The sequence below is a fragment of the Ceratotherium simum genome, chromosome 14 (assembly GCF_057802395.1).
Source record: "Ceratotherium simum simum isolate JZ-2026a chromosome 14, ASM5780239v1, whole genome shotgun sequence".
NCBI lineage: Eukaryota > Metazoa > Chordata > Mammalia > Perissodactyla > Rhinocerotidae > Ceratotherium > Ceratotherium simum.
Window position 1 is genome coordinate 8,652,870 of NC_141913.1, and position 15,348 is coordinate 8,668,217.

Consider the following 15,348-nt stretch of genomic DNA (forward strand, 5'->3'; position numbering starts at 1 on the left):
GGTATCATTTGGTTTATGTAACACTATTCCTTTTTTATAACTGAATTATGAATTAAAGACAATGTGGGGAGGAATCTTTGCAGTCTTTCAGTTATTTCTTTTAGAGGGCTTAAGAATGTCCTCTATGAATTTTTAAATACATACGAGGGCCGGCCCCGTGGCTTAGCGGTTAAATGCGTGCGCTCCGATGCTGGCAGCCCGGGTTCGGATCCCGGGCTCGCCCCGACACACTGCTTCTCTGGCCATGCTGAGGCCGCGTCCCACATGCAGCAACTAGAAGGATGTGCAACTATGACATACAACTATCTACTGGGGCTTTGGGGGAAAAATAAATAAATAAAATTAAATACATACGACAGATGCAGTTTAAATTGAGTTACTAATACATTGAGCCTACCAAGAGCAGCCCTTCCAGTTGGACTTTGGGAAAATTTTTCACTACATGAAAGGTGTTAGGAGATAGTCTGCTTCATTTTGCTCTTTTCTCAAGGTAGCACACTATGTCTTCTATATACCTTTGGGTACCCATGATTAACTCATTCAAACTGCTGCCTTTGACAACCTTAGGTTCCAAATGGTTTAATCAAAATAGCTGCTTGTCAAAGGCAGGAAAGGTGTTACTCAAATGCTAAGTGCTGACATACACGTTCTGTATGCTTTCAAAGTTTAAATCAGAGGTCTTCAACTTTAAGCTCACAGGCAACCTGAAACTAGACATAACTACACAGAAACAGTGAGGGACATATATTTGTATGAAAATATTGTCTAACATGCATAATGCTTTACAAATGAATAAAGCCCTTTTACATATATTATCTTCCTAAAGAAAAGTTTGAGAGTGCACTATGTGTCCTACACTGCAGTTTTGCACTTAAACACATCCTTCTAACTCAAGTGTTTTTAAAAAGTTCTATTTCATTACTTCATTTAAAGGTAGAGCCGGTCAACAGCAGATAAAAAGGGAGAGAAACCTCAGTTTACCCAAACTCACACAAGGTGACCGAGGATAAAATGAAAAATACTAGTTATAAAGGGTTGGATTGCTATCAAGCTACTATCAGGTAGATAATCTCTTGCTGTCTCTGCTAAGGTTGCCTTTTACAAGGCAAAATCCACTGGAGATGTACGGTCTAACTGCACACCCTGTGGTGCCCTGTTCCAATTGAGGTGTCTCTCAGACTCCTGGCCTTTAGCAGCACTACACTCGAGTAGATACAAGCTCTGACTCTGGAACTAGGCAACCCTGGGCTCGAATTTCCTCTCCCAGTTATTAGAGGTAGCCAAGTAACAATTCTGGCCATTGAGAAATAGGGACAGTTACTGGGTGGGGCCTTTTGGAAAACCTTTTAAAGAGAGACAGAAACAAATGACATGTGCTTTTCTCCTTCTCCCTTCTTCCTGTCTAGAATATGGACATGGTGCTAGAGGTGGCATAACCATTTTATAGTCACAAGATGAAGGCCACATACAAAGTATGAAAGAGCAGAAAGCTAGAAGAAAGCTGGGGCCATGAGGGTGTCATGGAGCTGCATTACCAGCCTTGGACTGCCGATCTCCAGACTTTTTAATGTGAGAAAAATAAAATCAGTCGTTTGCTGTTTAATCTGTGTTTTGGATCCATTTTTTGCAGCTTACTATTAAGTGGTTATATGAATTCACAAATTATTTGAGGATTAAAAGAGAGAAGTCTATATGAAGGGCACAACATAGCTCCTGGCATATAGTTAGTGACCAATGAACGGTTGCTATTATTTTGGGGTGATCAGTTGACTGCCACTAGAGAACAAAAATCTAACATAGGATAAACAATTTGGGAAGAGAAGAAAACTGCTGAATAGAAGCTATGATAAGGTTGTAAAAATTTCAGAATCACATTCAGAATCAAACAATGTATACAGGGGATCTGACATATAGTAGATACTTGATATATGCGATTTCTTCTCCAATCATCTTTGTGGGAACACAAACTGACGTCATTTATTCACATGAGAACTTTGATCAATGAGGAAGATAAAACTAAGCAAAGAGATTTTTAGGAACTCGGAGAAGTAAAGGTTACACTATAAGGTTACTTAGATTTTAGTGAGGCATTCCATTCAGTGTCTCATGTACTCCTGCTTATGTAATACTGACAAGATATGGATTAAAGGAATACACAAACAAGACATTGATAAAATGCCACTGGAAAAAGTGACACAGATGTGGTCAGTCATCTTAATGAACAGACACCAGGTCCCATAGGAGCAGAAAGTTGTTAAATAGAGAAGTCTATTTTGTTGCCAAATTAGAAGTTCCTAACATTAGTCAATCCAGAGATACAATACAACCGAACTCAAAAACATGGACAGAGAACTCCTCAACAAATTCAGCTTGAAAATTGCACCAGAAAAAAAAAAACGATGAAAAGAAAACATGTGAAGAGCTGGAATACTAGGAAAAGATCAGAGGATGATGTTAATTTACAGTATATGGGAAAGGAAAAAAAGTTGACATTTGTGGTCACCTTGAAAGGAATTCACTACAGAGTAGTACTTCATTTCAAGTCAATGAAAGAAAGAAGCTGGAAAGTTAAAAGGACTTAAAATTTAGCCTTTTTTTTTTTTTTTTTTTTGGTGAGGAAGATTATCACTGAGCTAACATCCAATGCCAATCCTCCTCTTTTTTGGCTGAGGAAGATTGGCCCTGGGCTAACATCCGTGCCCATCTTCCTCTACTTTATATATGGGACACCTGCCACAGCATGGCTTGATAAGTGGTACATAGGACCATGCCCAGGATCTGAACCTGCGAATCCCGGGTTGCTGAAGTGGAGTGCATGAACTTTAACCACTAGGCAACCGGGCCAGCCCCTAGCCATTTTTAAAGAGACTTAAATGTCAGACATTGGAACGACCCACAGAAGAGCAACTGATTAAGAGAATGAAAATCTGCAATGATTAACTGGAAGTCACTGCTGAACGTAAACACCAACGGACGATGGAGTAACAAGATGATGTCTGAAAGGCAATAAATCACAGACGACAACTACCGTATTTTCAAAATTGTAATTAGGTATTACCAAATAAAGTAAATAAACAGCTCTTAAGTTAGAGTGCAAAATGAAACCACCTTATTGTTTTAAAGGTGCAAAAGCAAGAAAATACAACGTACACTTATCCACATTTTAAATAGTTGTTTGTATGGTGGGTAAATGCCATTTAAAAATATTTTCAGTAGAAAAATGACTTATAAATCAGTTTACAGAAGATCAAAAAAAAAATCAATGTTTAATAACAACTTTAACTATAAATAACTAAAAAGAAAAAAAAATTGTGCTCTATCCTGTTTTTGCTTCAACACCTATGTCTTCTGCTCCTTGCCTTTAGGTGAAAACATTGCATTATAAGGCTGCCGTCTTTTTGGACGAGGACAAGGATCAAGATCTTCCTTAATGTAACCTTAAAAATAAAGTACAAATTTAGAAGACTATATTTGCAACATACATTTCTCTCAGCATATACTCAGTAACATTTGTCTTATTTAATGCCAAGTTGACATGATTCTTCTGATTATTTAGCTGTGTGATGCTGACAAATGATTTCACTACTTAGCATCAGTTTCCTCATTTATACTAACAATAATAGCAGCAAACATTTTAAATGTGTTGTATACATTATCTCAGAAAACGCTCACTTTCCTTTGAAGTAGCTTCGACTATACCTGTTTCACAGACAAGGGAATAGAGACCCAGGGAAGCTAAGGAACTCGCTCAAGTTCCCAAAGTTAGGAAGTGGAAGAGCTGGGACCCTGCCCAAGACATGCCTAACTCCAGAACCAGAGATCTTAAGCACTTTCCTATCCTGCCTCCCACAGGCTGCAAATGGGGACAACGGCTGAACATGAACTCAAATGATAAATTCCAGGGGCTTATCAAAAAGACTTTTTGTGAAAGCTACTTCATTAGATGACACGCCCCTATACTCTTCCGACTATTCGGTTCTCCTAAGGTGTCTGCAATCATGTAGTTTTCAGGGCAGGACTGTGCTCTGCCATACCCCAGGCCATATTAGGGGTGCAAACACAGGCTACATCCAGATTGCCTAATTCTATTTGATGACCAGGCAAAGACATCATGTCAAAGAGGACTTAATCTGGCTTGTTAATAGGTCAAGTGGAAATATGCTAATTGCTGTCAGACTCTGCATTTTTTGGTAAAACTATCTTACCATTAAATATATGGAGCTTTTAAGTTGCATACATTCTCAAATATATTAAATATAAGTGCTATATTTGAAGGAGCTAGTTGCATGTCAACAATCTTCTAAACAAATAAACAAAGGTCCTTTTTACTTGTACATAGTTTATAAATACCCAGCATTCTGGATAAGTGAGGTTTTACAACCTAAAAATCAGAGTAGTTGTTTTAAAAAGATGTTCTCTCTCTCTTTTTTTTATGCAGGGAAGGATTCGCCCAGAGCTAACATCTGTTGCTAATCTTCCTCTCTTTTTTTTTTTCCTCCCCAAAGCCCCAGTGCATGGTTGTATATTCTAGTCGTATGTCCTTCTAGTTCTTCTATGTGAGCCGCCACCACAGCGTGGCAACTGACAGACCGGTGGTGTGGTTCCATGACCGGGAAACAAACCCCAGCTGCTGAAGCAGTGAGAGTGCCAAACTTCAATCACTAGGCCATCAGGGCTGGCTTGAGGTGTTCTCTTTTTAACAATATAACTTTGCTGGCAACTTTTGTAAATTATTTATTTTATTAAAAGTCATTTAATGATAGGATGATAAGAGAAATTGCTTTCTGAAATTTGAATGATAAACCAGGATAATGCATATACAACCACATTAAAGTGATTATGAACAATCTCTGATTACAATGAAATTACTTGAAGAGTTGAAAGTAAGCCTTTCATCTTTAAGAATTTGTTTTCATGCCATAAAAATAGCACCTGACTTGCAGCAGAAAGTAAAGAGAATCACAGAGAAAAAGTTTAATGTTTAGACTTGGGTATACACAGTATTAAAAAAAAAGTTAATTCCAAAATGTTATAATCTACACTCTCACCTCTTTCCATACAAGTCTGAGTGGAAGGAAAACCAACTTCCCAGAAATTCTCTGGTGTGTTAGGTGGAATGTAGCGGAATCGGTGTCTTGAGCAGGAAGCCAACTTCTTTTCTCTTTCTTCTGCTGGAATATCTGCATAATACTAATAATAAAAACTGGTAAATTTTTCACTTAGGAATAATAAATGGAGTGTTATGCTTACTGATTATAAACGAGAAGCTAAGGAAGCTATTAAGTATTTAGCATGGTAAGAAAACTCAATACTTCCTGATGATAATAATAATAATATTTATAGATAGTATTACTTACTTACTAATAGTAATTAGTGCTGGTCTGTGAAATGTTTGCTTCACAAATGAGAAAAGGAGCTTGTATCACAATGTAAATTAACATACTGTTTTCTTCGTCAATAAAGTCTTACAATGAAAAAAATGCCAGCTGAACTTCACAGTGTGCTTAGTGACATAGTTGATTTATATATTGGTGTGAAGTCTTCATCTTTTGTCAGACCAGTAACAAAAATGCAGAGGCTTGCACTGTCAAGAGCACTTTTCTGAATTGTTTATTGGAAATAATGTGTGTTTTGAAGTAATTTTCCCACCTCTACAATTCTTAAAAATAAAAGTTTAGCTTTGAAGTTTAGGCTTCAGGACTTCCTCCCTAAACTGTATTTTTCAATTAGGATCAGAGGCTTACTATGTTTTGTTAACTGCAATCATAAAGAACCTGAACTTCATGCAAATGAGGATAAAACCTACATGTAAAAACCGTTCAGGTCTTCAAGCTCTAGATCTAAAGAAAGCGAAGCAGTAGTGTAAAGTTTAATAGAACACGGTAGGATCACGTAATCCAGCCAATTCCATTTTACAACTGAGAAACTGAAAATCAAAGTGATAATTTACTGAAGATATCAATGATTGAAAGTGGCAGACTTAGGACTAGAATTTAAGTTTGAAATAAAGGTTTTTAAATACATTTTCATTTACATAGATTAATTAAAGGCTTTAGAGTATCCCTGAAACAACTTTTTTGGGGTATCTTTCTCATTGTTCTCATTGCCAGGAGTACACTGAGCCTTTGTTACCTTAGCCTGGGAACTGGGATGGGATGCCCTCAGACAATCATGGTTATCAATCAATGTTAGAGAAACATTGCCACCAAATTACAACATATTTAAAAATAACAGTAGGCTAGCGTAGCTGTAACACAGACAGCAAGTGGGAGAGTGTAGAAGATGAAGTCAGAGAGGGAGTGGGTGCCAGAGTTTGCTGTCCTGGAAAAGGACTCTGGATTCTATTTCTTAGTGAGATGGGAGGACATTTAAGGGTTTTGGGTAGAGGAGTGACATGACTTAACTTTTATTCTAAAAAGATCCTTAGGAAAAAAAAGAGTGTTGTGTTCAACAGTGCTGTGTTGAAAGTACACTGTGAAGAGACAAGAATGAAAAGAAATGAAGAATGGGGACAGGGGTATATGGGAACTCTCTGTATTTTCTGCTCAATTTTGCTGTGACCTAAAACTGCTCTAAAAAATAGTTTATTAATAAAACAAACAAACAAACACAAGGAGGGCACTTAGAAGCTATTTCAATAGTCTAGACAAGATGAAATGGTGCGTTGGTCCAGGGGATTAGTGTGGAGATAATAAGTGGCTGGAAATGAGATATGTTTTGAAGGCATAGTCAATGGGATTTGCTGATAGATCAACTGTTGAGATATGAAAGAAAAGAGCAGAGGATAACTACAAGATTTTCGGTTTAAACAATAAGAAGAAACCTCACTCAGAGATGAGGTTTGGGAATTGGAGGTAGAAACTGTATGTATGCCTTTGAACACGTGAAATCTGAGAAGACTATTACACAGCCACCTGTGTACTACATACTCCACAGGGGGAAGAGGCATTGGGATAAATTTAGGAACCATAAGCATATAGACAATATTTAAACACATGGGACTGGCAGTTTCACTCCTGGTCATGAGGGAATAACAGGGAACAGATTTACCCTCCTACCTTTTTTTTTTTTTTTTTTTTTTAAAGATTTTATTTATTTATTTTTTCCCCCCAAAGCCCCAGTAGATAGTTGTGTGTCACAGCTGCACATCCTTCTAGTTGCTGTATGTGGGACGCGGCCTCAGCATGGCCGGAGAAGCAGCGCGCCGGTGGGAGCCCGGGATCCGAACTCGGGTCGCCAGCAGTGGAGCGCGCTCACTTAACCACCAAGCCACGGGGCCGGCCCGCCTCCTACCTTAAACAACTAAAAAAATGGGATAAAATGTATAAAACAATGGTTTTCAGAGATTGGATAACAGACAGCACAGGAACTGATTCCTGAGAGAAGGAAAACAAATTAACAGTGTTTCTAGCAAAAAAGCTTTTTTTAAACTGGTAATATTAGTTCCAGCTTGTAAAGAGTTATTGTTATAACTAAAAGCTGGAGGTTTACTTAGTGCAGACCATGTTCCTTAGCGAAGAAATCATGATATATTCAAATTGTGTTATGAAAACTCATGCTACAGGAGTTTTCATGTATCACGTATTTGCTTGTATTGCCAAACTGTCCAAAATAGCGATCCCAATTTACACTCCCATTAGTGTACGAGAGCATATTTCTCACCAAATGCTTACCCGTACTGCAATTTATTCACATAAAACTTCAATGTGCTTGGTTATCATGGTTGTTAAATAGGAAATTTAAAAGGGGAAGTAAGTTGCTAGAGGCAGGCATCTGTTAGCTAACGGATAGCAAGGGAAGAAATAAAAACAGCAAGTTTCAAGAAAACACAAAACCTGTCCGGGAATATTTAGTAATAAGACAATTAGTACTTTCTACTTCAATAGTCCAAGACAGCCAATGTATAAAAGGAAAATATAATCGTGTTCTAAGGATGAAGTAGAGTCTATTCATCACATTTTGTTTCAGAAAGAAAATGGGGGAAAAAATAAGAGCTTATGGTTATACCAGTTAATTAGAAAAAACATTTCTGAGTATATCTCATTTCCTGAGAGTGCTGGTGTGAGTAATAAATGTCACAGTAAAGTTTCCCATTGAAATATCAAAATTTTCCCCAAATAGTGTATAGATATACGAGCATTTGCTGTAACATAACACAAGGGGAAACAATTTAATTTTAAAAATTTAAATACAAATAAATATAGAAAAGAAAAATGGCACAAATGTCTTAAGCCAGTAATAAGAACTAGGGCTTAGGCTCCAGATTCACTTAATGAAAATCTAAGAGAAATCGAGGGCTTCTATTTTCATCTGTTTATATTTCTCAGGTCCCAGCCAGTACACTCTTTACTTATTCATCCTGTTATTCCTGGCTCAAACCAGGTTTCTAGATAAAAATATGGTTTGTTATCTATGATTTTTAGATCATGCATTTATGACCTATAAAGCCATACTTAAAAGAAAACCCCAACTGGACAGTATTCATATAGTACTTACAATTTCACATTCCTTACATGTGTGTCCAAGCAATTTTCTTCTCTCTTCTTTTTTCCGAACCCTCTCAATATGAGGAAAATTTTGTAAGCTAGTCTCTCTGAGGGAAAAATGAATTAAATTTAAATTCAATCCACTTGTTACTACAAAGATCTTTGGTTTAGGTTTTAAATTAAGAAAGGTGAGAGCTCAGAGGAGAAATAATCCCAAAACATTCATTCATTTTACTTGAAATGCTTATTCAGTGTGTTAGAAAAACAAATATTTCTTCCCTTTCATTAAATATTTATTAAGTGCCTACTATATGTGAGGTATTTTTACGGATATGTTTCTCTTAATGAAAAAAGATAGCTATTATTTCATATTTTTGCCTCTGACTGGCTGAAAATAATTTTTAGGTTAGGAGGTAAAATATAAAATAATCTTTAACTAAAAAGGAATACTGTACTAATAAACTCACGAATTGGTACTCTTTAACATAACCAAGAAAGAGAATACTGCCTCTGTTAACTCAGTTTCTAGTACTAAAAGTCCATATTTCAGGGATAACCTACTATTCCCCAAAGAACAGATTCATCTGTTTGTACGTCATTTGCTATTTTCTCTAAAAGTTTCTTTTGCTGTTTCCACTCACCCTGAATTCTTCAAAATATTAGGCACAATTATCATTTGTGCTTGTCCTTAAATGGATCAGATCCTACTGTTCACTGGAAACCTTGGGAGGGTCAACGTAACCGAGGTATGGATTAATGAGCTATGGAGTACTTTGGGAAGAAAAAGCAATCAGGAAGCACAAAACATTTTCTAAATTAATATACTTGTATCCTACTTTAAAAAGCCTACGATAGAAAAATCCAAACTTACAAGATAGGTAAATAAATTAGAGTTACATGATGGCATATATATATTTTTAATAACAGAAACATCCCCAGTAAGCTTAAACAGTCTGATTAACAAAAACTGATTTTTAAAATGACTTGTTGGTAACACATCTACTCGTTTGAGGTATTTTGATCATATGCCCCTCTAGCTGACATGCACTTTCCTTCAAAAGAAAGCTTTAACTGCTCTATTTCAAAGTATATGAGGATATAGGTCCTTTCTGTGCTTAAACCCAAGAACTCTCAACTCTAGAGCAATCTGTGAAATAAAAAAGGGAGACCAAGACAGGACAGATAAAAAATATTGCCATAACTATATTTTCTTTCAAAAAGTTTATGGAACCTTAAGCTTGTGTAGAATACAATTTGGTCATATCCTTCCCTCTGAAAACCATCTGTTCTGTTTCTGTGGTGTACTATAATGCAGCAGTGAATCTAAAGTAGACTGGCATCTGTAGTAGACCTCAAAGCATCACCCGAAAAGGTTCCTCAGCTTCTTGGCCCTCACACAACACAACCCACCTTCCCAGGCTTTGCCAGCATTTTCCATGGGGAAAGGAACCAAACTAACTCGGAGACTTTTATCATCCCTACAACTTTATCCATCTCCTGCATCTCCAGCTTTCTATTGGTTTCAGAATAAATAAAACTACTCATCTATTTTTTTAAAAGTTAGTGAACTTCTAACATGAAACATTTGAAATGATAGCCTTTACTCTGTAATCTTACTTCTAGGAACCCATCCCAAGGATACACAGGCAAAAATTTGAAAAGAGAACGCACAAGAGTATTGATTCACTGCAGCTCTGTGCATGCCAGCATAACTGTCAACAACCCAAGTGCCCACTGCTAGGGAATGAACTACAGTGCAGTCCATCAGTGCAGTACTAGGAAACTAAAGAAAGAAAGGAGGAAAGCACTATATACTATTATGCATGATTTCCAGGACATACAGTTAAATGAAAAAAGCAAAGTAGATAAAAGCACATATAGCATTCTACTATTTGTCTAAGGGAAGAGAGTGTGACTACGTATACCTATATCAATATAGATATATGTAGATAGAAATTTGGTTTTATTTTTTAAAATGGATGGAAAACTATGAATTTTTAACAAATGGTTACCCTAGGGATGGGGAGCTAACAGGGTGAAGGGAACAAGGATAGAAGCTAGCCTTATTTGAATATACCTTGTTTTGTACCCTCCCGTACCATGTACATAATTTACCTAATTTTAAAAATAAATTAAAGATAAAAAGAAAAAATAATTCCTAAAAAATCAAAATCAAAACAAAACAAATTTGGGTACTGAATTGCTGGCATAACTACACAGAAAATAATTATCCTAAGTGACTTTAAAACATAGTGATTTGACTGTACATTTCTAATAGAATATATCTTAAGGATCAAAAGACACACACAAAGGTCTTAAATCATTTTCATAAATCGTATCACTGGTGATAGTCTGTATTATTCTGAGACTGTTCTGTGTATGTATTGTGGAATAAGGTGAAATGAGGGGCCAGCCCGCTGGCTTAGCAGTTGAGTGCGCGCGCTCCGCTACTGGCGGCCTGGGTTCAGATCCCGGGCGCGCACCGACGCACCGCTTCTCCGGCCATGCTGAGGCCGCGTCCCACATACAGCAACTAGAAGGATGTGCAAACGTGAGATACAAGTATCCACTGGGCCTTTGGGGAAGGAAAAAAAAAGGAGGAAGATTGGCAATAGATGTTAGCTCAGAGCTGGTCTTCCTCAGCAAAAAGAGGAGGATTAGCACACGGATGTTAGCTCAGGGCTGATCTCCCTCACAAAAAAAAAAAAAAAAAAAAAAAAGGTGAAATGAGGAATGATGCTGGTGGCACTGAGAAGTGGGATTTTCAGTAGGCGGGAAAGCAGATACAGATGTGACAGAGGGGGTTACGTAAAAATCCTGCAGTCCTGAACTTGAATTGGAGCCATCAGTATAAACAAGTGTAGTTTATCTTAAAAAACATAAATGAAATAAAAACTTTATTTTTAACTCTGTCCACCTAAAAGGTCTAGAAACAAGGACTAATCGCAGCAATGAGCAAGGCTAGTGGCCAGATTGTGGCCTAAATACCATTTTTCACTAAAAGAAACTAGGGCTCCTGGAGAAATGGCAGATTCCAGGCCTAAGGAAGGAGGGGCACAAGAGAGTCTAGAACATCTTATCATACCAGAAGCAAGGAATCTATGAAAGACGACTAAGGTAGTATCCATTCAAAGAGGCTTCTACTGGGCAGATGGGACAATTTGACTATCAATAAGGATTAATAACTGCAACGGGTTGAAACATATATTTAAATATATTTAAATCCATGCGTCCATAATGATACTTCAAACAAAAAACTTCCCAGTCACATTTGAGATGCTAGGGTACAATTTTTTGGAAAATTGGTAAATAAAAGAATCATTTAGCAACAAAACGACAGCTCTTATCAGAGTCTTAGAGACATCAATAAAAATTTATCTTGGCCTGTCATATTTCTAAAATTCTCAACAGACATAAAAGTGTAAAGACTAACTTTGCTTACTCAGTGACTCAATTTGCCAACATCATAACTTAAAGAAAAAAAGCATAAGATTTTTTTTGAATGAATTACTATGCCTTAATTCACTTCTAGAATGAACAATACATGACTAAAAATTACAGGATTTGCAATTTTACATAAAAGACAGAAAGTAGCATTATGGTTCAAAATCAAGATGTTTAAAGTTTTCTTTTTTTTTTTAAGGTTTAAAAATCCTCATAAAGTAATTCTAAAGCACAATCTAAGGCTTACCACCTAAAGTCTTAAACTATTTAAAAATTACAGTATACAAGTTTAAAAATTCCCAAAGTTCAAATAAAGTTACAATAAAATAGAACAAGAATAAAACATTTGTTATAATAATGCAGAAAAAATAACTATCACCATTGTCATAAAAAGGGTAGTGGTGGTAAGTTTCTTTTTTATTTAAAAATTTGTCATTTTTATGCTTGAGTTCCATTTTTGTTATGGTCATAAAGTAAATGACATGCATTCTATTTTAACCAAAGCAGCAACATGAACAGTTCAGAGATACTCTGACAAAGAGCTCTGTTGCACGTCCAATTACAGTGCTGGTATTAATCAAGACCAACTTACCTTTCACCATCTTTAATATATGGCTCCACAAACGCTTTCTGTTTGACTTTATCTTGTTTATCACCATGAGCTATAAACAAAACAAGCATACCACAAACTGAATGCAGACCTTGCTGAGAAATAATTAGCTTTTTTGGGGGGAAAAAAAGGGTATATGCCAAAACTTCCAGTTTTATTGGGTTTCACATTCTAGGCCCCTGGGCAACTTGTTTTTCCCTTCTTTTTCATTTGCATCATGAGGAGAGCACAGATTATCTCACTTACTTCAAAATTACTAAAGAGATAAAAATCATATCTATAGAAATATTTTAGACTTAAACTATATATAAAAGTAGATATATTAACTACATATAAAAATATTTTAGGCTTTAGAAGAACTACTCATACGCTCGCTATCATTTGGCATCAAACAACAAGATAGCTTTTAATGTTTCACTTACTAGTCCTGTTGAATTTTTATAATGTGTCTTTAAGGTAGGTTATAACTAGGAAATAAAGAGATTAAAGAACTTTATCAGAAAATCGGTGACAAAATAAGAACTAGAGCTCATGGACCTGAATCCCAAGTTGTCTAGACTCAAACAGCCAACTGCTATCATTTATTCAAATAATCAAGATTTGCTAAGCCTTGTACTAAGTTCTGGACATAAATGTAGAGTGAGACAGGTCTCCTGTCCCCATAGAGTTTACACTGTGATAAGGGAAACAGACACTAAGCAAGCACACGGTTAAGGTTTATCTGAGGAAGAACATGTAAGGTGGTAACTGATGAAAAAAAAGAAGCCAGCCATGAGAAGAGGTAGGAGTGGGGAATGTTCTAGGTAAACGTCTTGAAATAGGAAAAAGTTTGGTATGTTATAATACTAAGAGAAGGCCAGTGCGGTTGAGATTTAGTGAAGAAAGGGAGGTGCTGGGGGAGATGAGGTTGGAAAGGTGGGCAGGTAGCAGATCAGATGGGCCTTGAAGGCCAAAAGACAAGGAGTTTGAATTTGATTGTAAGTTCAATAGGAAGCCACTGAAGACTTCTTAAAAGAATCTACTTTGTTGATGTATAATTTACATGCATTTATACATTTACAGTGTATTTATGATGAATTTTGAGAAATGTATATTTCAGTGTATAGCTGCCACCCAAATCATGACAGAGAACATTTCCATCACCCCTGAAAGTTTCCTCCTATTCCGTTATTTCTCATGCACAAGAATATTCTCTCATGTCTCTTCTGTCTCCCACAATCACTGATTTAATCTCTGTCAACATAGATTAGTTACGCCTGTTTTAGAACTTCATATTAATGGCAGTATATAGTATGTATTCTTTTTCATCTTTTGCATTTTTCTAGATTAACAAGCTTTGGAGATTCATCCACGTTGTTGAGTCTAGTAGTTCCCTCCTTTTTGTTGAGAAGTAGTATTCCATTATACAAATATACCACAATTTATATTTTTTTACCTATTGATGGACATTTGGGTTATTTCCAGTTCTGAGCTATTATAAATAGCACCGCTATGAATATTCTTGAACACATCTTTCTGTGAAGATGTTTTCATTTTTCTTGGGTGTATACCTAGGAGTGGAATTGCTAGGGCACCGGACAGGTGTATGCCTAACTTTACAAAAAAAACCTGACCAACCTCAGTAAAGCCGTTAAAAAAACTCTGCTGAACTGTTTCCAAAGTACAATTTTATACTCCCACTAGCACTGTGTGAACGTTCCAGCTCTCACCCTTGCTAATGCTAGATATTATCAGTCTTTTTAACCATTTCAGTGGGTGTGAAGTGAACATCTCTGACCCTGATGTCCAATAATGTTGAGCACATTTTCATGTGCTTATTGGCCATCCAAATATTTTCTTTCCATTGAAGGGTTTTTAAGCAAGAAGATATAATCTAATTTACATTAAAAAAATCACTTTTGAGTCTCTGTAGAGACTGGACTAGAGAGGAGAAATAACTAATATAAAAAGACCAGTTAGAGGCCTGCAACAGAACAGGTAGAGATAAGAGTGGTTTAGACTAGGGTGGTGGCTGCAGAGATGGAGAGGAGTAGAGTATTATGAAATATATTTTGGAGAGAGCACTGGCAGGGTTAGAGCATTAGGCTGGGCATGAAGGAGAGGTGAAAGAAGTCAAATATGACTCCTACATTTCTATCTTTAGTAACTGGGAGGATAGTTACTGAGGTTTAATGAGACCCAGAAAGGCAAGAGAAGATCAAATTTGGGTAGAAAAATAAAGATTTCTAATTTGAATATATTAAGTTCAAGGTTTATGTCATATAGGCATAATATGTCAAATAGGCAGTTGGATTCAAGTCTGGGGTTCAGAAGAGAGAGGAGGAGGCTGCGAGTAACGAATATAGAGAAAATCTTCTCCACTTGGCTTCCACAACAGCATATACTCTTGTTTCCCTCCTACTTCAGAGGCTGCAGCTCCTTTTTAATTTCCTTTGCTGGTTCTTCTTAGTTTCTCTGACCTTTTAAAGTTGCCATACCCCTGAGGTCAGAACTTGAAATGCTTCTTTTTCTCTATTTATATTCAATGCTTTGGTGATCTCATACAGTTCCATGGCTTAAGCACCATCTACTTGCTGTGGACCTCCTGCCCCCTAAACCTTTTTTTGTTTTGTTTTGTTTCGTTTTTTTGGTGTGGAAGATTAGCCCTGAGCTAACAGCTGTGCCCATTTCCCTCTACTTTATGTGCAGGACGCTGCCACAGCGTGGCTTGATAAGATGCCAACCTGCAAACCCCAGGCAGCCAAAGTGAAGCGCATGAACTTAACCACTACCAGCCGGCCCCCAAATCATTTTTTTATTCTGAATTTC

The 15,348-nt window shown here is 36.7% G+C and overlaps 1 protein-coding gene across 7 annotated transcripts in view; it reads right to left on the bottom strand.

The window, feature by feature from the left end:
* Window positions 1–3,029: 3,029 nt before the first annotated feature.
* Window positions 3,030–15,348, bottom strand: part of RBBP8 (RB binding protein 8, endonuclease) — a 106,666-nt gene continuing 94,347 nt past the window's right edge. For 6 of the 7 annotated variants that reach the window (XM_087438982.1, XM_087438986.1, XM_087438980.1 and 3 more), the window contains exons 16-19: window positions 12,523–12,592; window positions 8,497–8,593; window positions 5,049–5,190; window positions 3,030–3,437 (exon numbers count right to left, since the gene is read on the bottom strand). In XM_087438982.1, coding sequence (XP_087295108.1) covers window positions 3,340–3,437; window positions 5,049–5,190; window positions 8,497–8,593; window positions 12,523–12,592 — 407 coding nt within the window. In that variant the 3' untranslated portion in view covers window positions 3,030–3,339. The remainder of the gene's footprint in view (window positions 3,438–5,048; window positions 5,191–8,496; window positions 8,594–12,522; window positions 12,593–15,348) is intronic. The other variant, XM_087438984.1, reaches the window with a different exon arrangement.